Source organism: Corvus kubaryi, unplaced genomic scaffold, assembly GCF_017639235.1.
Source record: "Corvus kubaryi isolate FWS band 111438036 unplaced genomic scaffold, C.kubaryi_AGA036_p1.0 37398, whole genome shotgun sequence".
Taxonomy (NCBI): Eukaryota; Metazoa; Chordata; class Aves; order Passeriformes; family Corvidae; genus Corvus; species Corvus kubaryi.
This window is the reverse complement of record NW_024581137.1, coordinates 34,287,586-34,312,830: the sequence shown is the minus strand read 5'-3', so window position 1 is coordinate 34,312,830 and position 25,245 is coordinate 34,287,586. Positions and strand designations below refer to the sequence as shown.

The 25,245-nt window shown below is 42.2% G+C and overlaps 1 protein-coding gene across 7 annotated transcripts in view; it reads left to right on the top strand.

Moving 5' to 3' along the window:
* The window catches only part of DYNC1I1 (dynein cytoplasmic 1 intermediate chain 1), a 186,485-nt gene that overhangs the window by 129,619 nt on the left and 31,621 nt on the right, over positions 1-25,245 (top strand). For all 7 annotated transcript variants that reach the window (XM_042044169.1, XM_042044171.1, XM_042044168.1 and 4 more), the window contains 4 exons: positions 9,440-9,586; positions 13,796-13,909; positions 16,743-16,876; positions 18,458-18,602. In XM_042044169.1, the coding sequence (XP_041900103.1) occupies positions 9,440-9,586; positions 13,796-13,909; positions 16,743-16,876; positions 18,458-18,602 (540 nt within the window). The remainder of the gene's footprint in view (positions 1-9,439; positions 9,587-13,795; positions 13,910-16,742; positions 16,877-18,457; positions 18,603-25,245) is intronic.

Below are 25,245 nucleotides of genomic sequence, written 5' to 3'. Positions count from 1 at the left end.
CTCTTAACTCTACAGAGTCTTCCCAGGACCAGCTGAACATCAGGGTGTCTGTCTTTCCTCATAGAATGGAGGTCATTTGCTTTCGGAAGGCCTGAATTTAAAAATTGCTTGTTTAGGAAAGCACTTGCCAGTTTACTGGGCTGTGAGCAGGCTTTTGAGTCATTAAAATCATGGAGAACTTAGAAGAAGTGATTACAATTAAGTTCATGGACTTCTGAGAAAAGATGGACTTAAGCAAGTTCTTTCCTCATCTGGGGCTTTAAAGTGTTCTTGGTTCGATGTGTTCGATCTTCTGACTGTGCCTTGGTTCTCATGGCCTTTGCATTTCTTGTGGGGGTTTGGACTCTGTGCTACATTTGAGATTTATCTGCAACTCTCTTAGAAGCAGTTGTGACTACTACACCCAGCTTCACAGGCTGAGTTGTAGATAATTGTTCCTGCAGCATCTGTACTGATTTCTAATTCATCTGTGGCTTCACATAGTCTGGTTGATCAAATACATTGGTTTGAGGAACTGCTGCCATAGAAACCACAAAACCACCACCGCAGCACGAGAATAACTTGTGTTTCTATTCCTGTTCTCCAAGTCTGGAATTTGCTATCTCTGTGGGTTCTCTGAAGTCTGACTCTGGTATTTCCAGAACTTGCCATCAAGTGATTATCTGTTGTGCTTTCACTGTGAGGAGAAGAGTCCAGGACACCAAAATCCCAGCCTAACCCATACCTCAATCCCTGGGGGATCTCTTCTACTTCTGCATAGCGTTAGGTGGGAACACCTCTGGATACTTCTTAAGCCTCACTCCTGAGGACTGGTCTTGGTTCCAGCAGGAAGGAGGTTCTGCCTGGAGAAGTGTGCAGCAATAAGAAGCTTAAGTCCTTAGACAAATGGCTGGGGCACTTTATGGGGATGGAGCTGAGCTGCCCAGACTACACCTATGTTCTGTATCAGATAATATCAGAGAGATTATATGCAGAAGTAATTCGGGAAGCGTGACCAACATGCCTGGACTTGTCCCTCACAGCCAGGTTCCCCAGGTAATTGCTAGACAGAAGTGGCTGCACCTTCAGAGATGCTTTAGGAGTTGACTAACTGCAACACTTACAGAAGGCTTTAGTTTGCATGACATTTTGAGTATGTGCTTCTCTAGATCCGATTTCATTTGCAGTGCTTGAAGTTTATCTGCCATTTCTGACCACTGCACCAAGTAAATTTGACAGGTAGTGCTATTATTTGCTCAGTTCTAGAGGCTTTCATCAGACTGAGATGCTTTAGTAAGGATTTTGTTACAAACCCATCATAACAAAGTAGTCTCTGTGCCACAAAACTTGCAGCTATAGTTAGCGGTGGTGGCAGGCAGTGACACCATGACCCATGTCCGAAGCTGGCTACATGTATAGCAGCTCTGGTTCAGAAGCCTTTGGCTAATGCTGAGCTGAAACCAGTGAGCCCTGCTGCATGCAAGCTGCATGCCAGACTGCCATGCTCAAGCTGACGCATACCATCTGCTCCAAATTGTGGGCAGCCTGTGGAATGAGCGGGAATGGCAGAAGGTCTCTGTGCTCCACCCACAGACACATGCCCTCAGGCTCCAGGTCTGAAAGGGTGCTGTATACCCATCACTTGTCAATAATTTAATCAAAACAATTAAGAGTGCTCATGAATAACTGTTAGAGTATCATGACCTAAATAAAATAGACAAAGCAAGGAAGTGCTTGCTTCTCCAACATGCAGGCACACAAACATTAATTGTTTGACCCTGCAATCTGATAAGCAGCCAGGTCCTAATCAGAGAAAACAAACATATTGGGGTACTTGATATCTAGGTAGTTGGGTGGAAAGTAAACTTTATTTTGATGTGCTGTTGTTATGAAATTACTCCTTATTTCTCCAGGCTTTAATCATCTCATCATCAGTCTAACAGAGCCAGTATGATGCTTGGCAAAGACTGTATTCTGAGGCTTGCATGTGTGTGCAGTAATTCAGGGTCGCTGAATCAATTGCTTGTTGCAGTTGTGGATAAAGGCATGCAAGATCTTCCTGTATCACATTTGAGAAGTATCAGGATTATCTGTGTTTGCAGTGCAGCAAGCAGTTTTTGCTGCTTTTCTGAGTCACCGTGACACTGCTGAATTAATAATAACAGCAAATGCACTTTCCAAAAGGGCTGAAGTGTAGATTCCCTTTTGCAAAGGCAGCTTGTGGACATTTTTCCTGATTATTTTTCTCTTGTAGTTACATGGGCTGAACCTGCAGTTACAGAGATGAAAGCAGAAAGCTCCAGCTTTCTGCTCTATTTAAAGTGAAGTCATAAGGCTGGATATTGCCTTTCTGCAGACTTGGGCAGAGTGCTCTGATTCTACTGCAATACTCAGATGTCAGCACTGACGTTAGATGTCAGAGTTACCTACCCTGTAAACTAGGCTAAGAAAGGCTGAGTTTCCTGACATACTCTTTTCCTTCTTTTTAAAGACTTAGTACTTTTTCAATAAAAATAAATTTAATTTGTGGCTACATTTCAGCTCCATTGGTTTGATGGTATAAGTGGAGCAATACCAGCTTTGGATTTAGAGCAGTCGTGTGGCTGAGTCTCTCTGTGCATCTTTCATGTGGTCTGGTGAGACATTCTTAGAATCCCCAAACATTTTTGAAGATCCTAAACTGGAGACATTCACAATTCTTCCCTCCCTTTCTACCATTAATCCTTCATGTTTTAACAAGCACTGAAGTTAATACAGCCTACACTCTTTCCTGTCACACAGGGCCCCCCTCCCTCCTTTCTTTCTCTTGAATAAAGCAATCTGTTCTTTCCCCTCCATACTCTTGTAAATCAAAGGGATAGATGTCGACACACACCATAACCAAGTATAAACTTCCTTTTTTTAATTAAACAGAATTCTGACATTTGGTTTGAAGAAGTGTTTGTTTGGTTTTATTTATTTTTTTTTAATATGTGAAGGATGTCAACTACTTTTATTTTATTTTTAGTAGAGATGAATTTTGTATGGTACCACAAATAATCTCTAGCACAAAATCTTTCAGATGTTATTTCATAGTTTAATAGGAAGACAGTTGGAGGGGAGCAATACAGAAGTGTTGGAATTTGAAGCTTTTAGAATTAAGAGATAACCTCTTTTGTAAAGGTTTTTGTACACATAAACCATGTTTTAACTTCCTTTTCAAATTTAATTTCAAAACTAGCTGTAATTCTGTTGCTATTCTCTCTCCTGTTTTCTTATTACTACTAATTATACTTAGTTATATGAAACACAGAAATATCCAAATTCACAACAGCAGATAGCAAAAATAAACAGGACTCTTGGAAGGAACACAGCTATTTCAGTGTACAATACCAGGTATATCAGTAGCCAGAGCAAAGTCACCCTAAAGTTGCCTCTTTCAAGATACCTCACACCTTTTGTGGTGAAGAAAGGATGTTATAGGGCCCTAAACCAGAGAATCAGTGTTCAGATCTGATACTGCTACTTTCCATGATTATTCTCAGTCCATGACCAGTCAGAAAAAAAGGGCTTTATTTAGTAATTCAGTTGCTCTTTTATTTCTAGATGATGGCTCTAATCCACCTTTGCAGTTGAAGTATATCATCCATATGATGTATGGGGCTAGATATATGTGTGTATAGCAATGCAGGAATTAAATGGTCTCCTGATTGTCTGACCAGAAGAAGGTTGGGCAGCTCTCAGAGGGACTGTGACTACTTAGACTCTTTAAATGCTGCTCTTGATGAGCAGGAGTGAGAACAAAAGGTTATGAGTAAGTTGCATGTGTACTTCTGGCCTTCCTCTTTATTTATTTATTCCTCAGGAGGGCAGACATAAGTAATCAGAGTTTGAGTCCCTGTTCTTCGGTTCCTGTGGATGAAGGACTATGAGTTTGGCATCTTTTCATGGTTTTAGCTAAGGAGCAGTACCACAGCTTTGTCCCTGTGCTCTCAGTCCCTCAAGCATTGAAAAGGATCTGCCACTTCAGTAAGAGGGCCACCCGTGTCCTGCGGTGCATCAGGCACAGCATCGCCAGCCAGGCAAGGGAGGGGATTGTCCTGCTCTGCTCTGCACTGGGGCGGCCTCACCTCAAGACCTGGGGGCAGTTTTGGGTGTCACAAGATGAAAAAGACATTAAATTGTTAGAGAGTGCCCAGAGGAGCACCGTGAGGATGGTGAGGGGCCTGGAGGGGAAGCTGTATGAGGAGCAGCTGAGGTCACTTGGTCTGTTCAGCCTGGAGAAGAGGAGACTGAGGGGAGACCTCATTGCAGTCTACAACTTCCTCATGAGGGGTAGAGGAGGGGCAAGTACTGGTCTCTTCACTCTTGTGACCAGTGACAGGACTCAAGGAAATGGCATGAAGCCGAGTCACGAGGGATTTATGTTGGATATCAGGAAAAGGTTTTTCACTCGGGGTGGTAGAGCACTGGAACAAGCTCCCCAGGAAAGTGTTACAGCACCAAGCTTGACAGAGTTCAAGAAGCATGTGGACAAGGCTCTCAGGCACATGGTGATTCTTAATGGGTCCTGTGCAGGGCCAGGAGTTGGACTCAATGATCCTGATGGGTCCCTTCCAACTCAACATATTCTACGATTCAATAATCTCAGCTGCAAGTTGATTTCATTGCCTGCTGTTTCCTGTGTCAGAGTGATCCACAGCAGCATGCCACTGATGGTCGTGCTTTTTCACATGCATGTGGTCAGCTAGAAAATCCACCCAGGAGCTTCCTGAGAGCCTGCTGCAATATAACCTGTATTCTGGAGCCTAGAAATGCCTGTGAACTCCTCAGATTGCTTCTTCCCACTGACAAAGTATTGTTTTGAGATACATCTGGTGTCAGGCGTAGGCATATGGCACCAGTATGGCAGTGCTGGCTCCGGGGGTGGTTTCCTGCAGAAGAGGTCTGGCTGAAGGCAGTAGTCTTTGCCTATTGAGAGTTATTATTATTTAGCACCCCAGTCTTTGTGAACTTGTTCAACTGGTGGCTGGGCAGAGTGCCATCTGAGCATATAGACATGAGCAGAGACAGCCAAGTCTCCAGGGCCTTACACACATCAGATGTGGGTACTGAGGTCAGGCTTCTCACTAAGGAGAAGCTAAATGACTGTCTGTCCCAAGCACGTGTACCTGTGGTTGACGGGATATGCCATCATTAATCCAAATCTGGGCCGTATTAAGGTTCTAAAATGAAAAACAGCTTTGCCAGCCACTTGAAGTGGGCTGGGGGCCTGTTTGGATCAGTGGATCAGTGCATCAGTGGGGAGGGTGGGAGGGAGGGAAGGAGCAGGGAGGCAGAGATGGCTCCACAGTGCTCCTCCCTATGGGCTGAGGTGATCTGACCCCCCACCAAGGCAGGGGTCAAAGGGTGCTGCTTTCCTAACCTGAAAGGGACCGAGTCTGGAGAGCTGGCCGGATAAATGACGCGTACACCGATTCGATTAAGCATCGTTCTCCCTTTATTGTTCAACTATGCAAGCTTATATCTACTTTTTGCAAAGATTCACGCCCAGTCCCTCTGGACAGCCTCTAATCAGCGGGGGAGAAGACCAGTGTATACCTTGCCAAGGACTCTCAGGGCTGCCTGCAGCCAGGTGCTTTCCAGGCCTGCCTGCAGCCAGGGGCCTGTTTAGGGGCTTTTCCTCAGCAACCCTGGGTTGTCCAATCTTTCCAGGGGTATCATATGCCCCTGTTCCATAAGGAATCCCTCTACACTAACCCAGATTGCAGACCTCTCCAAGGGCTGGGCAACACTTCTGTTCATGAGGCCCAGCCGTCTCTTTGCTGTAACAAGAGCACAGGCATCTCATGTTTTGTTTCTTAATTATGTTTTCAGCATGGTTCTTGCAGCAGCTGGGAGCAGAAGCTTTAGCATTTGAGAAGGAGGATAGCCTGTTTGCCTGGCAAAGCCCCCAGTTTACCAGCCTGAGCTCTCTCTTATGCTTGGGCAACGCATGTAGGAACATGGAACTAGGGTTTGCTCCTTTGGCCCTTGGAGATCTACTCGCCTCTACAGAGAGGCAGAGCATGCACAGGGGATGAGGCAGCAGCACCAGTATTGTGGCCCCACTAAGAGTAGAACATCTGGGTGGAAGATCACAAGGCCAGAAGTACCAGAAGTACTTTGGTAAGGCCACTGTGAAAGCTAAGGAGAGACAGAGAAAGAAAAATCCTGTAGGCTGTATTTGCATAGAGGGAGAAAACTGAGCATTAAGCTAAAGTAAATACTGAAATGATTCACTGCACAGTGCCATTCAGAGAAATGCAGATGACCAGACACTGGGATTTTGCCTGTCTCTTGTGGGTCCCGGCAGTTGCTCAGACAGATGCTCTGTAGCACCCATAAAAAGATAATGCTGGGAATCTCCTAGTCTAAATGCTGCTTTTCTACTGTGAGCACTAAACTCCTTGTGGAATTGCCTTCTGACTTGATTCCTCCTACATTTATTTATGCGTTGTTGCCAAATACCGTGAAACTAGCTTCTTCTGTCCCCTGCAACAAGTAACTAAGCACCTGCAGTATAAAATATTCCTAACTGAAAAACTGGGAAACTTTACCATTGCTATTGGAAAGTGCCGTGAGATTTCCCTAGAAGGGTGTGGTAGAAGTGCAACCGAGGATATGCTGTTATTTTAAAAACTTGACCATGTGCTGGTTCCTCCCCCTTTGAAGTCAGTGGCAAAGCTGTTTTAGAGGAGTAAGACTACTTGAACAGGCAAACAAGAGGCAGCCTGGGGGCAGAAGAGGCTTACAAGGAATGGTTTCTGCTGCTGTCCTTGAGCACAGAGCTGTTCAGACAGACTGGAGACCTGTCAGCCACTCTCTCCCATTAAGACTAAGAAATGAATGCTTTTCAAGTTATTAAATGAATGGGCTTGATCTTACAGCCCTTACTCATCTGAGTACTGCCATTAATTTTAAGAAAATAATCACTATATTAAGTGCTATGGAATCCTTAAATTGTTAAATTCTAATATTTGACAGAATTTTTTATTGGATAGAAAAATAATGCTGACATAATTAAAAGGATATGAGCATTTCACCTTTTGAAGACTGCAAACTACTTTGGAGCAAATTGTAAAACTAGAAGCAGTGCAGAGAGCTCAAGCCCATGTCATGTCTGTGGGTTATTTTTGAACTTTATGAAAAACATACTTTAGCAGTTTCTATCCTGACCATTCAGCTGTATTCTGGCATTCTAAATGCAAAAACATGCTAACCATGAAAGCAGAACGTTTAAAAATACACTGTCCACTTGGCTTCTTTGCCCTGCTTCAGAGTCTCCCAAGTTTGTTTGGGACAAACTTGGGAACTTTGTTGTGGAATGACTGTTTGAATTGGGGTTTCTTAAAATACATGTGGAGCCTTGTAGCTGCCGTGGGGTGTACACAGTGGTGGATCTGTACTATTTTAAAATCATCTGGCTATTTCACTTCATGTAAGAATATCTGTCAGCTCAGTTATAAGGAATGAGAGGGGTTGATTAAAACAACTCACGAAGCCATTAAACAAAGAGATAAAATGTAGAACATGTGCTGTAGGGTCGTTTTAATTATAATGTGGGGGGATCTGTGGAAACTGGATGGCAGCTGCAGTGTAGCTGAGTTTTAAACCCCTCTTAATAGCACCTCCATCCTGCTCCTTAGGGGTGGGGTTTCTTTTCTGTAAAGCTAGGTCCTTTGGAAATGGTGTTTGGAAGGTACCTCTCATTGCTACGACTGACCATAATGGAATTGCTGTGCTCAAGCACTTAGATATGGACTAAAATAGGCATTTATGTACACTAATCATCTAGTCATTAGGTGCTAGACTATGTAACATCAGAGAAATGTATGCAGAAGTGTTAGTCAAGGGGGAAGGTATAAAGATGTCAAGTGAACAGCCATGAGAATGCAGAGAAAGTGGGGAAGAAAAAAAGTAATGGCAGCTTTTCTCATTGTCTTGATTATCTTAGTAGGTCAAAAAACCCCTTATAGCTGTATGCTATAAGTATGTCTGTTAAATTCATTTAGCATATAATCTGGCTTTAAGCAATTGATACCAGGCAGCCACATGAGTTCAGTAAAAACTATTTAAACTTCCCATTTTGCTTTATTCTTATCAACCTAGTTATAGGCATCAAGAGTTAGCATAATTAATTGTAGACCTATCAGAAGTGGTTTCAAGTCTCTTGTGAGTTCAAATCAGCCTGTAGCCATCAAAATCAGCATGAGGAGCAGTAAGGAAAGGAGGCAACACATCTGCCCGTGTCAAAGTTTTTGCAACCCCATCCACTTCTGCCAGAGACAGGGCCATTACATAGGTAGACATTGGGTCTAGTTCAGCTAGACAGCTCCAGTGTTCCTAATGCAACAAAGTTTGCTTAAATGTCTGCCATGCTTCTTATGCAAATGAAGTACAGTAATTTAGTTAACCCTTTGACACTGAGTAAAGTGTGTTCCCACATAGGAACACCAACACTTCAAAACACTATCCAGTCATTAAAATATAAAAGAAGATTTGCATAAAACAAAGACATAACATCCACGACCAATTACATAAAAATGGAAAATAATTCTTGAAGAAGAGCATGGAAGACTTGGAGTTACTGCTTCTTGCTCTTGGCTGTAGCTTGTTGGCACATGAAGGTTCTGGGGACTGTTCCCTTGAGCACTTCAGCTGTTGCATGTTATTTTCAAGACACTGAAAAGTGGTAGTTGGGATAGATAACCACCTCCATACTGGCTTGTGCGGCACTCTACCAGGTAGCCAGGGTAACCGTCACACCAGTCTGGCTCCTTAGCATCCCCAGCTAAAGAAAATGTACAAAGACAACTCAGCTGCCATTAGGATGAGGAAAAACTCAGTTCTGCTTAAACAATGTAAAGTGAAGTGTGGTTCCCTTTGTTCTTGGAAGACCTTGGTGGCAGTGAAATCAGTCATAGAATACAACAATGACACACAGCTTGTCAGCTGATTCTCTCAAGACAGCACACCTTGAGGTGAACTTTGGAGGGTCTTTCACAGACTCGCCTCAAATTGCCTGAGTTAAAAGTTAGAGGAGAAACAGGGCAAGAGCTCTCCCTGATGGGATATCATGGGCCAGGATGCCAGTCTCTGTTTGGTTGGCATCTGGTTAGTTGAAGTTCTAACTTCTGGAAATGAAATTAAGCACTTTACCATCACTGTCATGGAGAGGTTATCTCAGGTTTTTAGCATCATGCTTAGACTCATCCTGTATTTCTCTAGGACCAATGGAACAACACATTTTAGGGTCAAAGTTAGCTCTTTGCATGTGTCCTGTTGGCTTTAGTAGAATTACTGGTGTGCAAGGAGTATGAATAGAGTTCATACAGCGATTCCTAAAATACAAAATGCTAATTACAGTATGCTTCCTTAGGGAGAGAGTTGAAGATGGCTGACCATGTAACCCCTCTCTTTTCTCCCGCTTTTATTCCAGTCCTCCGTGATGTCGGTCTGTTTTGCCCGCTTTCACCCAAACCTGGTCGTTGGTGGAACATACTCTGGCCAAATTGTCCTGTGGGATAATCGCAGTCACAGGCGCACTCCGGTTCAGAGAACTCCCTTATCTGCTGCTGCTCACACGGTAAGGATAAAAATCACCTCCTCTTTTCCTTAGAGGAGATGGTCAGCAGGGAATGGCAGCTGCCTAGTTGTGTCTACAATGGTGGTTGCCACACAGATGAAAACGTAAGTGTGGCCCTTGAAGGGAAAAAAGTAGCTATGAGAGGTGAACAACCACCTCTTGTAAGTGCTTGATCATCATACTTTGTACAGTCAAGTCAGGACATTATTTTCCTTTCCAAGGAAGAAGGCAGGGTTAAGTTCAACACTTGGGTGAGGCACCTTTTTGCCAGCACAGTGGCACTGTAATTCTTGTCCCCATTGTCTGTAAAGAGAGCCAGACCACTGCAGAGGCTGTATGTCTATCAGTCCAACGTGGCAGGCAATTAGAGTCATTATTGTTGTCTTGGTGTATGCAAATTTCTGCATTGAACCAGACTTTGAGGGTCTCATAGTGAATTCCTGTAAGCAGACACTGGTGCCCTTGGAAAGAGTGGGGCAGTTTGCTTCTGTTTTCTGATAGAGCAGTACATAAATCCCTGCTGTGGTCTCCTACTCCAGACAGGGCCACAGGGCAGACTTTGCACACTGAGGGAGAGTTTGTTTCAACACAATGATGCAGGAGAGCATTTTGCTAATGCACACAGGTACTTGTAGACAATTAATGATGGTGGCGATGGGCTCTAGTGATGTATAGGAGATAAACAGGCAGAGCAGTAACACAAAATGCCTGAGAAAGAAGAGACTTCGTCTGTGATACAAGGATGATGTCTGTGATGGGAGACTCTCTTACATTGCAAAGTACTCATATTGTGCTGGAGGAAGAGACAAGCCTGGGTTGCCTGCTAAAGTGTCCTCATTGCTATGGCACTGACATCCAGTCCATCCCACACAAACGTCTAATGCATTCTTGAGCTCTCCTCCTCCAGAGTCTGGGCTTGGGCAGACTCTTCAGGAGAGATGGAAGGTGGAGTATCTCATCCTGGGAGTGGGCTTAGGGCAATTCCTGAGTGGAAAGTGGAAAGGAGGAGGAAAATGTAGAAGTATGATATGAGTGCAGAAAAACAGATTTTCTGTAACATAAGGAACTGAACTCCACAGAGTACTCTGAGAGATAAGATAATCTTGTTCTAGCAGAATGAAGAATCAAAGTGATAGTACTTTTGCATCTCCAGCTTTTACAATTCTGTGATTCTAATGTTTGGAATTTGCAGATCAAGGTTCAGCTTTCAGTTGACCGTGACAACATAATCCCTGGAGTTAAAAGACAGCTCCAGAAACCATGCCATGTGAATTACTGCTAAAGATTCAGTATGGGGCCAGTATTATGATTGCAAGTCTCTTATATTAAAAATTACAGGTGTGCACAGACATGCTTAGTGGGCCAGGTAATACAAATATTGTTCCCCAAATTTCCACTATCATGAATGTTGATGTAATTATCTAATGATCTGTGCCATGGGTTGCAACTTCAACATTGCTTTTCATTTCCCTAATGTTTTTGCTCATTTTGTCGCCAGTAATGTTCAATCTGCATGACAAGAAACAGTCTCTCCTGGAAGTGCAATTTAGAGATGTAGCAGACCAGAAAACTAGTGGCAAGAAACTGACTATCACTGAAAATTGAACAACTGGGACTCAAAATCTAGTGGAAAAGCAAAGATTAATGGGAAGTAATTTGTTTACACTCAAAAATCATTTAAGGCAAAATTGTACCTCCTGGAATTATATATTAAAGCAGTTTTATTATTGTAATAGAAAAATATGTAATGTTTTGCTTTTGACAAATATAAATAAATTACTTTCAGTTGTGGATGGGCACTTTATGTGCTGTCATGGATTGATATAAATAAGTGTTTACACGGTTTAACATGAGGAAATATGATGTTTTAAGGAGTGCTCAGATTTTACAATAAGAGTTGCTTACTTTATGTTCGTACATAGGAATTACTTACATAAACTGTAAATGAGGTCTTGGTTGCAAAAGGCTGGCTTGAATCCTTGCTGCCAAGAAAAAGGATTAAATTAAGACAACACTACTTTAGCGATGTTACTTTTTGTACTGCTAGATACGTGAGCTGAATAGTCATTTTTAATTTGAACTCACGCTGTATGTGAAGAAAGGATTTTTCTCTTTTCTTACTCCTGCTTTGTTTATTTGAAACAGATAGATCATGTGGTTCTCCCTGACTTCAACCTTCCTGAAATGTAGTATCACTGATTACTGCCTGGATTCACCAGGAAAGAGAATTCTACCCACAGCTTACTCACTAATTTCCTTTCACACCCACCACACATCTGCACTTGGGACAACAGGAAATTTTAATTAAGACAAAACCCTTTTGCATGATGATTTCATTTCCAAAATAAATAAAAGCAAGCTGGCAGCAACCCTTTGAAAGGAAGGAGCCTGTTTAGACTTTCTGTTGCATACAGTTGGTTGTCTTCATCTGCTTTCCTTACATCTTTTCATTTCTGCTGTGAGTTTTATTGTGCATGAAATTGATGGCTGGTAGCCCTGATTAAAGCCAGGCCTGACACACTGAGGTGCTGCTGGAAAGACATGGCTCACTCTTTCCCCCCCCACTAAATATTCTAGATATTCCACTGCTTGCTTTAGCTTCCTCCCACCCACTCTGTCTGTTTGGACTACTGGAGGTCAAAAGCCCATGAAAAAAATAGGTCTGTGCTTATTTCACACATCAGTATGCAGTAATCATGTTTAGCGCTGGGATCATTAGCTTACACTAAACAGCAAGAATGTCCATGGTGGGAGAGTAATAGTGTGAGACACATGTGAGGTACCAGTTGGGGTCCATTTGATGATCTGGGAGAAACCAGGTGCCTGAAAATCTTGAGAGAAAGAAAAAAAATGGCATCAAATGGACCTTGTGACTTACTGGTGTGCACAGGTTGCCTCCAAGCACAAGGTACTATTTCAGCAGCAACTGCTTAGGCCATCTCAGTGTGGGCACAAACACTGTTTGTACAGGTGCTGCACCTTTTGCTCTTAGAGAGGGGACATCTACAGGGCCCACTCAGGTATCAAACCTGAGAGCGAGCCAGAGCTCTGAGGATTTCTGCCATTCCCCACTGACTGGGTAGGTGACCTGCAGCTGGATCTTGAAGTAGTCTGACATAAGTGGCAGTTCTGCCATTCCTTTCAGCAGGACCAAATGCTACATTCCTAACACTACATAGAGTTGGCTTAGAAGCTCCTAAGGGATCTCCTGTAAGTTGGTCCTAATTTTCTTTGATTAAGGAAAGTATTAGAGAAAAATGTTTTTTCTTTCTGCAGAGGCAGGTCTTCTATTTATTGGTAAATGCAGCAGAGAAATTAAATTTTTGTTTGCTCGACTTTTGTATATATCTAACCCTTAATTTAGCAGTATCACTTGTAATGGTCAAAGGAAATGAAATCTTATTGTTCAGTCTGACTGATTTTTTACTCTGGAGATTGCTGAACTTGACCCATCCCTCATATGGATGTCACCATCAGACATCAGATGACACTTTGGGCTCAAAATGTTGCCAGGTTCTTTGGAAAAGGAATAGGCCAAGTCTCAATTATGCATACTAACTGGAATTCAGCCTCCATGGAATGACTGCATTATGGTGAACCAGGTGTAACACCCTAAATTTAGTCACTCCCCACTTATAATGACAGATTTCAAAAGGTGTATTGGCCAATGCTGAAGAACATTGATGGGCTTGTTCATGTTCTTCAACTGGAGTACATTTGCAAATATTTAGCATGCAAGCCAAATTCTGTCAGAGTTCAAGTTTTATGCAGCTGTTTTCTTGAGCAAAGTTTTCATTTTTATTCTGTTTGGACAGTTTTCCTCTTTCTGCTGGTAATTTTCAGTGTCAAAAGCCATCAAAAAGATGGATTTTCAGTGTCAAAAGCCACCAAAAGAATGATACATGTCCCTGTGGGTGAAATCTCATCCACATAATTCAGTATTTTCACAGCATTACTCAGCTGGGTTGTTTTATTATGAGAAAAACGAAACTTTGAAAACATTTCCACCTCCATAACGTACTTGGTAAAATTTAAATGTAAAAAACATAAAAACCCAACCAAAACAATTCCTATCTGGCAAAAGCGGAGTCTTATATTTTCCAGTCATTGTGTGACTACTTAATCATTCTTTAAAATAACGTATGAGACATTAGAAGTTTGTGAAAATGTAAGAATGGCTCTCTGACTTCCAGCGTTATGTGTTTTCAGCATCCTGTGTATTGTGTGAATGTAGTTGGAACACAGAATGCACACAATCTTATTACTGTCTCTACGGATGGCAAAATGTGCTCCTGGAGCCTGGACATGCTGTCAACTCCACAGGTGGGTTTATTTTCACCTACACGGGGGGAAAAAGTGTCTTTGGTAGAGCAGGATACCTGCATAGTGGAACATAGCTCCTAAAAGCCAAAATCTCGCATCCTATGCAAACTAAAACCAATGGATGCACTTGAAAGAGTACAGCTTGCTTCCAGCAGTCTCTGCTAAGAGCCAAACCTCATTTCCTTTACCACAAATCATGTAATTATTGTAATACGTTAATACATAGGTCAGTTTCAAGTGAAAATGAAGTAGTCCATTTTAAAGTACGGTAATTACAGAAGTCGCCTGTGGTATACATTGCACTTATTCTACAGCATTGTTTAACAAATATGGACTAGATTGCACTGCTGCTGAACACACCCTAGGCACTGCAGGTTTCCAAGGCACACAGTCAGAAACTCAGAAACTTACTTTGCTGGCAACCTTCAGTAGCCAAAGAAACAAACAATGCAAATCAAAAGTTTTAGAACTAATCCTCCCCCTCTGGAATGTTTGCTGCTATTGTCTTTCCCCCCACTCCTCTCCTTTGTATCAGAAATGAAAGGAAACACAGGAAAATTGCCCAAACCACTAGTGATTATAATAATGGAAACTAAACAAAGAATCTGATGCTGAAAAAGGTGTACAGAAAGCATCTTTTAAGTGTTATCTTCTGAAGTAGTACATTTTCTGTTTCAACACATCACTCATTTTTATACACAATTTCTTAGAAAAAAATTTAATATCATTTTTACTAAGCATCATGGGATCTGATCTTGTTTCGAAATGCTGCGCAGAAACTCCCGGTAATGATTCCATTAATCATGCATTAATGTGCAATTACTATTGAATTATTCGCTTTTCAGTGTTGACACAAGAGGTGGGACTCCTCTATCCTAACCTGAGCCATCTGAAAGTTGATGTGTCAAGCCTAAGTTCGAAATTCAAGTTTTCTGTACAGTTGAGGTAGAGAGAGGCTGCTACTTCTGGAGGATGACTCATCCCATCCAAGTGTGAAATGCCATTTCAGATACCCACCCTGGGACATGGAACTGTCCTGTCTTAGGGTGGGAGAGGATTCTGGAAGCCATCACATCTACTCCCCTACTCAAAGGGAAGCCAACTTCGAAGTTCGACCACATTGCTCATGTAAGGCAACAGTGTGGGGCTGGTAGTTGTGCCCTGGGACTGTGAGAAACCAGTACTCTTCTGCAGTAGAAATGGAGGCACCTAAAACGGCCCAGGCATATATGTTCAGGCACCCAAATCCCTTCCGCAGTTTCTCACCTAAACATCAAGAAGATAAATCCCACCCCTGCATATTCACTTACTGGAATACTAAAGTCTGAAGCACAGATCTGTGAACATCTGAGTTCCAGTACCTCATCACTCAAATGGCATTTCCCTGCTCCAAAACTGACTCTCAACAAGGATGGGAACACACCCCACATTACACTGAAGTTTGGCACATGTCTCATGGTGATCTAGAAAAGAAAGACACAGGACTTGACATCAAGCTGCATGCCATAGCTTTAAACTGGGAGGAGTAAAGTGTTGCTGATGTGTGTCAGTCTGAAACTTTCCAAAGACACAGATCCAGAGCACTTGTGTACAGCCATGGTGTGGGTGCTGGGAGGAGAGAGTCCACCACAGTCTATGGCCATATCTCTGCAGACATTAAATGATGATCTCACCCCAGAAGATTTTAACAAAAATATATGGTCTCTCTGCCATATTAACAGAATTTCTTTCTCTCTCTCTTTCTCTCTCACTCACATATTTACAGAAATATGGGGTGGTCTCCCAATGCATTTTCCATGTCTTATTTTGCCTTTATAATAGAACCAAATTTATTTAAAAGGAAAGTATAAACCAAGCTGCAATATTTCTTTATGGATTTGCATCGCTCTCCTCTCACAGGGATACCCATTTTCTTTGCAGCAAAAAAGCCCTTCTGAGAAAAATCCTACTGGCTTTCGCCCTAGAAGAGCAGCAGCATAGACTTTTTAAACATAGAGAACATGCCCACTTAAAGAGCTAAAAATGAAAATGGTGAAACCATTCAGGCTTTTTGTGGATTCTTGGGTTACACCATTTAGGCTGAAAAACCAAAAAGTTGTGCAAAATCTGCTCAAAGCATACACATCTTGCAACAGCCACAAACTTGCACGGTGATTGTATTTGCAATTGCAAAAGTGGGCATGCTGATTTACTTTAAAATATAGCTACCAAATGAAAACAGAAAACATTCCTGCTGGTTTGTAGCTTGATGGTGGAGTCTAGAGGGAGTGTTTATGGTTACCTCTGAAAATCCCTGAAAAGCAACGCTTAGAATGTTGGTAGTGACAGGACCCCAACTTTGTAATTTTGTTCTGCAAAGGGACAAATGACACGGTGCAATAAATGCCTCACATGCGCACAATATTACATGTGCTTCCTGACAATTGATTTCCAGAATGTTTCTAAATAGAAGGGTATTGCATGATTTGTTAAAGCCTGAGGCTGGCAAATGTAACCATTAAGGTATTACCTGTAGTTTCTGCACCATTAGATTTTAAATTCTCACCTGTTATCTCTGGCTGATTTAAGATGATGCAGAAAAGACCAGTGCCTTCCTGCCAGTCTCAAATGTGTGACAGATAGCACTGGGGATGGTAAGAGCATCCTGGTTTTGTGACATTGCATCTTCTCACAATGTCTTACGTAGAAGCCAAAGTCCTGTGTCTGGGTCAAATGATTTCATCTTCCTCTCCTGCTTCCCCATGTAATATTCAGAAATCAGTTATAAAAAAAAAACCAACCCAGACTAACAAAAGGAGGATCACAGCATAATAACAAAAACCTGTTTTGGTAGGAGAGCATGGAGCTGGTATACAATAAGTCCAAACCAGTGGCGGTCACAGGAATGGCTTTCCCAACAGGAGATGTCAATAACTTTGTCGTTGGCAGTGAAGAGGGAACAGTCTACACAGCCTGTCGTCATGGAAGGTGAAGTTCAGCATTTTGTACTTATAAAACATTCTGTGCCTGTGTTGATGAGAGATAGCCAAGTGTGTGTTCAATGTTTTTTTCTCTTGGATCAACAATGTCTGTACTGTTCCTGTGACCAGCACAGGAGCTGCCTGACTTTGAGCAACTGTGCTGACAGTATTGCTAAATTGCTTCTATTTAGGCATATACTGATAGTCTGTATGGCAGCTGATGGTTTGAACGAGTCTTAGGCTGTTAAGATAAATGAAGCATGCCTAAGGGCATTTCTCATTTCTGAACTTTCAGACTTGCCTGATTTGTTCCTCACAAGAGGAGGAAGGTGCCAGATCCTCTTTTTAGCACACCTTTGTAGAAACCTACTGACTGTCGACAAAAGCTCTTCTGCTCCTGCCTGTCTTTCCTGGAGCTTTTTGCTATCATCCCTGGTTTATTTCCAGAGGCTCCTGTGTCCTTCAGCCCAGCACAGTGAAGAGCCATATGTTATCTGGAAAAAAGGTGTGTCAAAGCACAGCAGATACCCAGGATGGCCTTAGTGCTCCAGAATTCCCCTTACCCCACTGACTACGTGGCAGATAGCTGGGATGAAATAAGAGGTGTCCTTCTTATCCGGCACTGCAGGACTCAGCCTCTGCTCCAGCACATGCTGTGAGGTCTGGCACGGGGAGCCTAAGTGAGGCCACACTGTCCACACAGGAGAGGTGACGGGACACGGCACCAGCTGGATGAAGGACCAGTTTTCTCTGGTGCAGCTCCATATCTGCTTTCAGTACACTGTACTCACACTGGCACAGGGCTGACAAGCTCATCAGAGCTGTGGCTATTTTTAATGTATATTCTTCCACTCGCAATTTTTCTATAATCTAGCTAAAAGGGTAATTTCATTATTCCCTTTTCTGTGTACACTGTGAGACAGCACTGACAACTGATCTGGCATAATTTGCTTCCAGGAAGAAGAAAACTGTGCACATTCTCTCTTACACAGCATTGTATTTTTCCTTCCAAATAGCTGTTCTAACCTCCAGCTGATGAAATGCACATCTCCCCTTGTTCAAAGTAATGACTGTATGGTACTTGATAGCAGGATCAGTTCCTTCACTTTTTGTGAAAAAGCATTTGCTTCCTAGTGACTTGATTGACTGCTATGAAAATTTATCTTAGATATTTAAGAGAAAAAGAATTGCCCATCATAATTCATTAACATATCTGCATTTTTATTTTAATGGTTATTCCTTGTGAAAATGGCTTACTCAGAGGCATAAGCTATAGTATAATTACAATTTAGAATTATTTTATAATTATACATAAATGTTATTTCAAGCGACAGGAGTAGACAGTATATGTAGAAGTGAGTACGGTAAGTCTTGAGAAGTAAGAGAAATTCTCCCTGTGCTGAATTCTGAGCATTAATTTTGCCCATTGGAATAAACTTCTGCAGGCAAAGGCTTTAGCAAAGGGAGAGAGATTTACAGGTTAAATAGAACTTTAAAAGGAAACAGGAACCTAAGAGTAAAGAAAAATTATGTTAAATCACTAGGTGGTAAATTACTCTCTGCATGTAAATCTTTCTTCTTCCTGCAGTAAAGCTGGCATTGGTGAAATTTTTGAAGGCCACCAAGGACCTGTCACAGGAATCAATTGTCACATGGCAGTGGGTCCAATAGACTTTTCCCATCTCTTTGTCACATCATCATTTGACTGGACAGTGAAATTGTGGACCACAAAGGTAAGAAATATGAGTTGGGCTGGGACAAGTAATGCTACTTGTGCAAATTCTGTTGTCAGAAATACTTTTAATACCATCTATCAAGTCCTAAGAACAAATTAATTGAAAGGTTGTGGTTAGAATGGGCATAGTGATAAAATCATAGGTAAAATATATAGCTAGTGTAACTCTCAGTCATATTTGCCCTGGAGCATACCTTGCCCTTTAGCTGGCCTGCATTTCAGTATTAACCCTAGTGCTGAGCACTTTCATGAGGCAAGGAGATGAGGATGTCCTGGACTCCCAGCCATCAAACAATCCATTCAGCACTCCTGTGCAGGCTAAATTGCAAGGCTAATACTATGCACCGTGGTGGTGCAGCAGCAGGAACACTTCCCTCTGATGAAGCAACAGGGGAAGTGCACATACAACTTAGTGCAATCAATATCACTTGTGAAATTCACTGCTGGAGGAGGCCGTGATAGCCAAAAGATAAAATGTCCCCATGACATTAGAAGCAGGGTGAAGTACATGCTGGAACTTACATTCATGACCACCAGGGATCTGTTGTTGACTACTCTGTGGCACTCTGCCTGTGACCTCTTTCAGAGAGAGCAGCAGAACAGCAGAAATGTCACAGTCCTGTGAAACTTTGAGACCCCAACACTCCATGGGACAGACTAAACAGACCAACCTGGTTTATTGTACAGGCTGAGTAAAACAGGACAATGAGAGGTAAAATCCTAATTATATAAGTCATCTAAATTTATTTTTTTATACACCAGAGTGGAGAACTGCCTTCCAAATGTCAGGTTCTTGTCTTAACCAAGTTGGTTTTGTGCCTGCATTTGGTTCACATCTTGAGCTGCACCCAGCAGAGTTCCAGTACTGGAAGCTGACCCCAGTCAGGAAGTATCTCAGCATGTGCTCTTCCAAGACGTCAGGGCTTGGAGATGATAGAACAGATGCACAGCAAATGTAAATACAGAAGTGATCAGAAGGGTTCATGTGACAACCTTGTGCTGGAAGAAGCACAGTTACCTACATGATAACTTGAATCAGCTTCCGTAGTGGCTTCCCAATGCATTTGTTAATGGCCTGATCCAATGTGTGTGCTAATTAACAGGTATCTTTTCCTAATCAGCAGTGACCGTAGCTGGTGCTTTTGTCTTGAGCATTATGTTTCAGGAAACTTGTAATGAGAAAGGTGCATTATTTACCTAATTCACATATATACATCACTAGACCCAGCCTTAACCAATGCAAAAGTGGTCCAGAGAAGTGGACGTGGGCAGGCTGGAATGGGTCTGGGATGGTTCCTAGGTGGTGAATGTTAGAAAGGGCTGCAGGATAGCCGTGGGATGGACAGCTTAGATGTTGGCTCAAAGATAGGCCATGGGGATGTGAGACAAGGGAGTCCTGGGCAGTGGTGACTGGGGACAAGGGAATACAGGAGTGTTGAAGCTGAGTAAGAGGAGAAGAATTTGTGGGGAGTGCCGGGAAGATGATAGGCAAGTATTGAATTCCAAACACACATGTACAGAAAAGTCTTGGATGCGTATTTGACCATCAGCTTGAGGTTGAATATGGCAATAAGAGCCTCATTCATCTGCAGCTTAAACAAAACTGTATTAAGGGATAATAAAGCCTGATTTTTATTTTTAACTCTTGGGATTTTAGAAGTTAGTAGTAACTAACACAGCACATTTTGGGCACAAAGACACTGCAGATAGTAATATAGTCAGCCTTGTGGAGTATTTCAGTGCCAAAATGGTTGGGTCTGATTTTGTTCAAGACAATCAGTTTTCAAAGAACCAACCCATTTAAATTTCTAATATCTATCAACCTGTGGCTCATCTGGCAAGAGGGGCTTCCTGAGAAAGCTGTTTGACTGAGCTGGGCGAGCTGTGATGTGCATGTGACACACCACAGCACCGCTCAGAGCTGGAAGCTGCGTTGCTGTTTTGGATCACTCGCTTTCTTCTGGAGCAGGTTTGAGCAGCAGCAGCAGCCCCAGGCTGCTGCCCTGCCAGCCACTGCCCTGTGAAAACATCCTCTGAGACAGTAGACAAGTACTTGAATTGTGATGAATATTTTCTTTTTCTCCCCATTCAACTGCATCAGTTTATTTCCATATTGTCTGAATAATTTTCTTGGCTGGAGCTACTACATATTTAAGGCTCTCTTTGTTCAGTTCGTATAGTCAAGGCTCAGTCAATCAGTGGGCTCTGAAAAAAAAAATAGTGGATTGATATGAAGTATTGAGTGCTTCTGCTGGCTTACAATATTTTAGTCAGAATTGGTTTATTCCTTTAGTTTCTTATTTGTAATTTTAATCTTCCTATCAGCATCCAAAGCCATATTGCTTTCCTGCTTCTACCAGTGTTGTCTACTTAATCCTGTGCACATTATCCTCTTTGGTCATGAAATTCAATTCCTTTCTGTTTCACAGGTTCAATGTCCAATTGTAAAGTGAACCATAAAAGCTTTGTGTTTATATTGTCTATTGATGTTGTGTAGCATCCTGGGGTGCTTACAAGAAAGGCACTTTCATAGCAGGAATTTGACTGATGGATTTAAAGCATCATCTCCCTTAAAAACTCTTTCTTGACATTTTATAATCTGTTTTTGTGGTTAACACATTTTCTAGCTAAAGGCAGTTCAACCGGGTGACTGAGAATAAGATTTTCACTAGCAGATGAATGAGCGTTTTGTAGATAACACTAATACAAGGTTCACATTATCATCCATCACATTAGCCAATAATTAGATCCCTCTGTGAATAGCAAGCAACCAGAAGCAACAGGAAAAGAAACAGAATTTGCAAAGGGAGTTACTTGATAACCACGGCATTATCTGGTTCCTGATGAAGTTAGTAGGGCTTTCAACTTGAATTCATGCTACACCATGTGAGCAAGTCTTGGATGCAGAGCTGTCAAATGGAAGTCCCGATGTGAAGTGTCTGTGGAGCTCTGCCCTTAATTAGGCAGTGTCGGTACGATGCTTTGAAGAGGTAAAGTGCTAAGTGGAAATGCTAAGTGTTGTTAATTAATTAAACACTAATCCTCATGAATGAATAGCATGAGGTTAAATAATGAAATGTAAGTATTGTTATTATTACAGCAATTGCTGTTTGGAGAGCAAATTTTTTGATACTGTGTCAAGAGATGGGAGCTATCCTGGAAATTTTAAAGCATAGCAAAACATACGCTAGTTTCAGCTAAAGCCTAGAAGATGGCTTGTTTTCTGCTAAGGGAGTTAAAAAGGGTCTGTACAGAGAGGTGGATTTTGCTAGCTTTTTCATCCTTCACATGTCTTCTTCAGCTCTTACCCTTCCACCGAGGTGATGCCTTTTCCTGGTCTTAAAATGAAGAATCAAACACATTTAGAAGGGAAAAAGGGATTTTACCTCTGTATTTCTTTTAAGGATCCTTAGGTGCACCATGTCCCAGTGGAATGCACCGAAATGCCCACCGCAATGCACACCCCCAAAAGATCTGGTATAACATTATAGGTCTTACTAATTAGCATATCTATCAAAGATGGTAATACCATCATCAGAAGGAGGCTCAGAGGTGAGCAGACTGGTAGTAGGGCCACCACATAACCATTAGCAGGAGCCAGAGGTCATGTGTGCCCTCAGTGACAGACCACCCATTGTGTGTCTGTGCTCAGTTTTGCTTTACTAGTATGTGCATCAGTGGTAGTGCCTTCCTCGTCCCTCTCCTTTGTCTTTTTTTCTTATGCTCCTCACATGCTGCTCTTCTGTTATGCTGTGCTGTTCCAGTCTGCAGTTTGTTGTGCTTTTTGAGAAATCCCATTTTAAACAGCAAACATTTCCATTTCTATGCTATGTGCCTTCACGTACATTTCTGTACCTTGAATATCTTTTGCCCATGTGTTTGTTGATAACCTGGGTACAACCCAGTCTTTCTGTGTCTTGGAGAAAATTATTTTACCTGTCATACCTTCCTATCAGCATGTAGCTTCAGACTCCACTGGTTTTCATTTGGCCTAGAGTTGAACACCATCTCCTCCAAGGTCCAGCTGAAGCCTACCACTGACGGCAGGATCTTCTCAGAGTAAAGCTTTGATTTTAATGTGTTGGCACTTCTTGATGAAGCCCGTTCTGTCCACTTGGGGCCAGCCCTACTTCTTTCTCCAGTTTTTAACAGGATCAAACAGACCTCCAGCAGCAAAATGGGACTAGTGAAATGCAGAGATTACTCAGGTATTTTATCTTGCATATGCTTGAGTGTAGAGAAGAGCTGGACTTTATGAGATTTAGAACATAAAGTCTTGAACATGTTCATTCTTAATGTTTTTTTCTAAGCTTTCCTAAATCCTTTGGGCCATATCTTCTCATATTATCATATAAGGCATTTTAGGTGACGCTTACTTCATATGAATTTGGATCCTCCTGGATCATTTATTATGTAGAGCTTTCACACTTTGGTTTCTTATGCAGCCACTGGAAAGAAGTAACTGTACTGCATGCATTAGACATCTCTTGGAGAGACCACCATTACTGCCCACCACAGTTGCTGTAGCTTTTGGTGGCTTTCTTGCATCTGGACAGCCTCAGGCCATATCTAAACTGGCAGACATGTCAGCACTTTTGAGCTCCTGCGTCTGTCTTCTTATTCTGGTTTCTCCCAAACCACTACCAGGAAGGAATCAGCCTCTTTATCCCACACCACACACACACATGCATACATATGTACCTTGATTTGCAGCCAGAATCCTGTGGAATCCTTTACAACTCCTCCCTCTGACTGATTTTGGTGGGGCTCAAATGTCTATCTCAGGGGACAATTTCACTGGTCTTATTTTGGATACATGACTAGAATGGTCTCCCTCACTGCTCCATTACTACACAAAGCTCCTTCTTTTCTCTTTGATAAAAGCAATTAAAACAATTCATTTGATTAATCACTGTCCAAATGTTAACTTTATCTCATTACAGGGAATGACAAAGGGTGATAAAATAGCATGCTGGGATTTCACGGAAATGGTCTCTCTGTGGTGTGAGTTCAGAATTTTGAGTTTTGTCCAAAAACAAGGCAATGAATGAATTTGCTTCAGAGCTCACTTTCTGTGAAAAGGCCAAGCTGACTTGTGGAAGAGGGTGGAGTTGCCTGTTCAGACAGGATTTTTTTAGGTTTTGCCCTTTACCTCTGGAGCCAGAGGTCTGGCTCTCATCCAGCTGAACAAAAAAAAAAAAAACCTAAACCCCAAACGTATTTTCTAGGTAATTTTAAAGAGCAAAACCAAAGTGAAGTCAGGTGCCTTGAAATCAGTCCCAAGTTCTTCACTTGAAATACTTCTCATTATTTCAGTTTTCTGTGTAGCCATATTTGATAAGTGTTAGGAAAATACTCATCAGATGACCAACATACTTAATTTACTCACATGAAACATGGTGCTTCTTTGCGATACATTTAGTGAAGAATGGCACACACACAAATAAAACAGTCATCTAAAACAGTGAGTTCTAAAAAACTCAGTGGGCTAAACTGTATTTCAGAAAACCCTAATATAAATCCAGCTGTAAGCAGTGAAAGCTCTATTTGCACATGGAAAGCAGAATTGGATTTCAGGAGCTTATATAATCTGTGCAAAACAAAGTCATCATTCCTTTTTTCCCTGAAATCAAAATGCAAACCTCCCACTGACAGTTCTGTTGCAGAATTACGCTGGAGGATCAAGCTCACATGCAATAGTGAAACATTTCAGGACAATTATCAGTATATAAAGCCCAGGACTTCTTCCCTAATGGAAATTTTCTCCCACCTGCTTCATGCAGCCATTCTTTCTCTGCCGTGTGAGAGACTTTTGTTATCAGTAAAAAAAAAGGAACTGTGTTCAAAGTCCTACAAGATGAAGTCGTCTTCAATAATAATTAGGCTCAAAATCATTGCTTGCTGACCCGTGAAAGCCCTGTGGGCATCCTGGTGGCAGCAGCTACAAATACTAATCTTGACTGTTTAGCAGACAGTGCTGTAACATCAGGCTGTGTCAGCCATCCTGCAATGTTCCTCATGCTCTTGCTTCCTGGCAGCTGAACTGCAGCAGCAGCAGGGTCACTTGAAAGCCTGGCAATTCGCTGAGTACAGACACACTGCTGGGCCAGGTACTCTGCAATGAAGCAGCATTTTCCATTAAAAAGAAAAATTGAATTTTCAGGGGCCTCATACTGAATGTTCCTGTCAGAATCACAGGGGTGGGAAACAACCAAACCTCAGCTACATTATCCCACTCCTCTCCTCGCCTTGCAATTTGAGCTAAACTACCCCTCTTTAACAACGTGAGGCCCGAAGCAGGGAGACCAGTCCCACTGACCACCGAAAAGGTGCATGCAGGACCTGAGTGTGTGCTGCTGCCTCTCCTGCATGACAGGAAAGCACTAGTGCACCAATCCAGTTTCTCCCAATTCATCCTACTCATTCTCCAGCTCTGCTTCCTTGTCCCATCTATGTGGGATATAAACAGGGAGTGACAGCTGGAGGTAGAAGACCAAATGTGCCCTTCAGTGTTTCACTCTGTTTTCAGTGTTTCCTCTGACCAGGATTTGGTCATTCTTCCATCAACATGCCTTGCTTATATTTCTCAGCAAGTCCCTCGAGCTTCCCTGAAAAATAATCCAGGATTATAGTGATAAAAA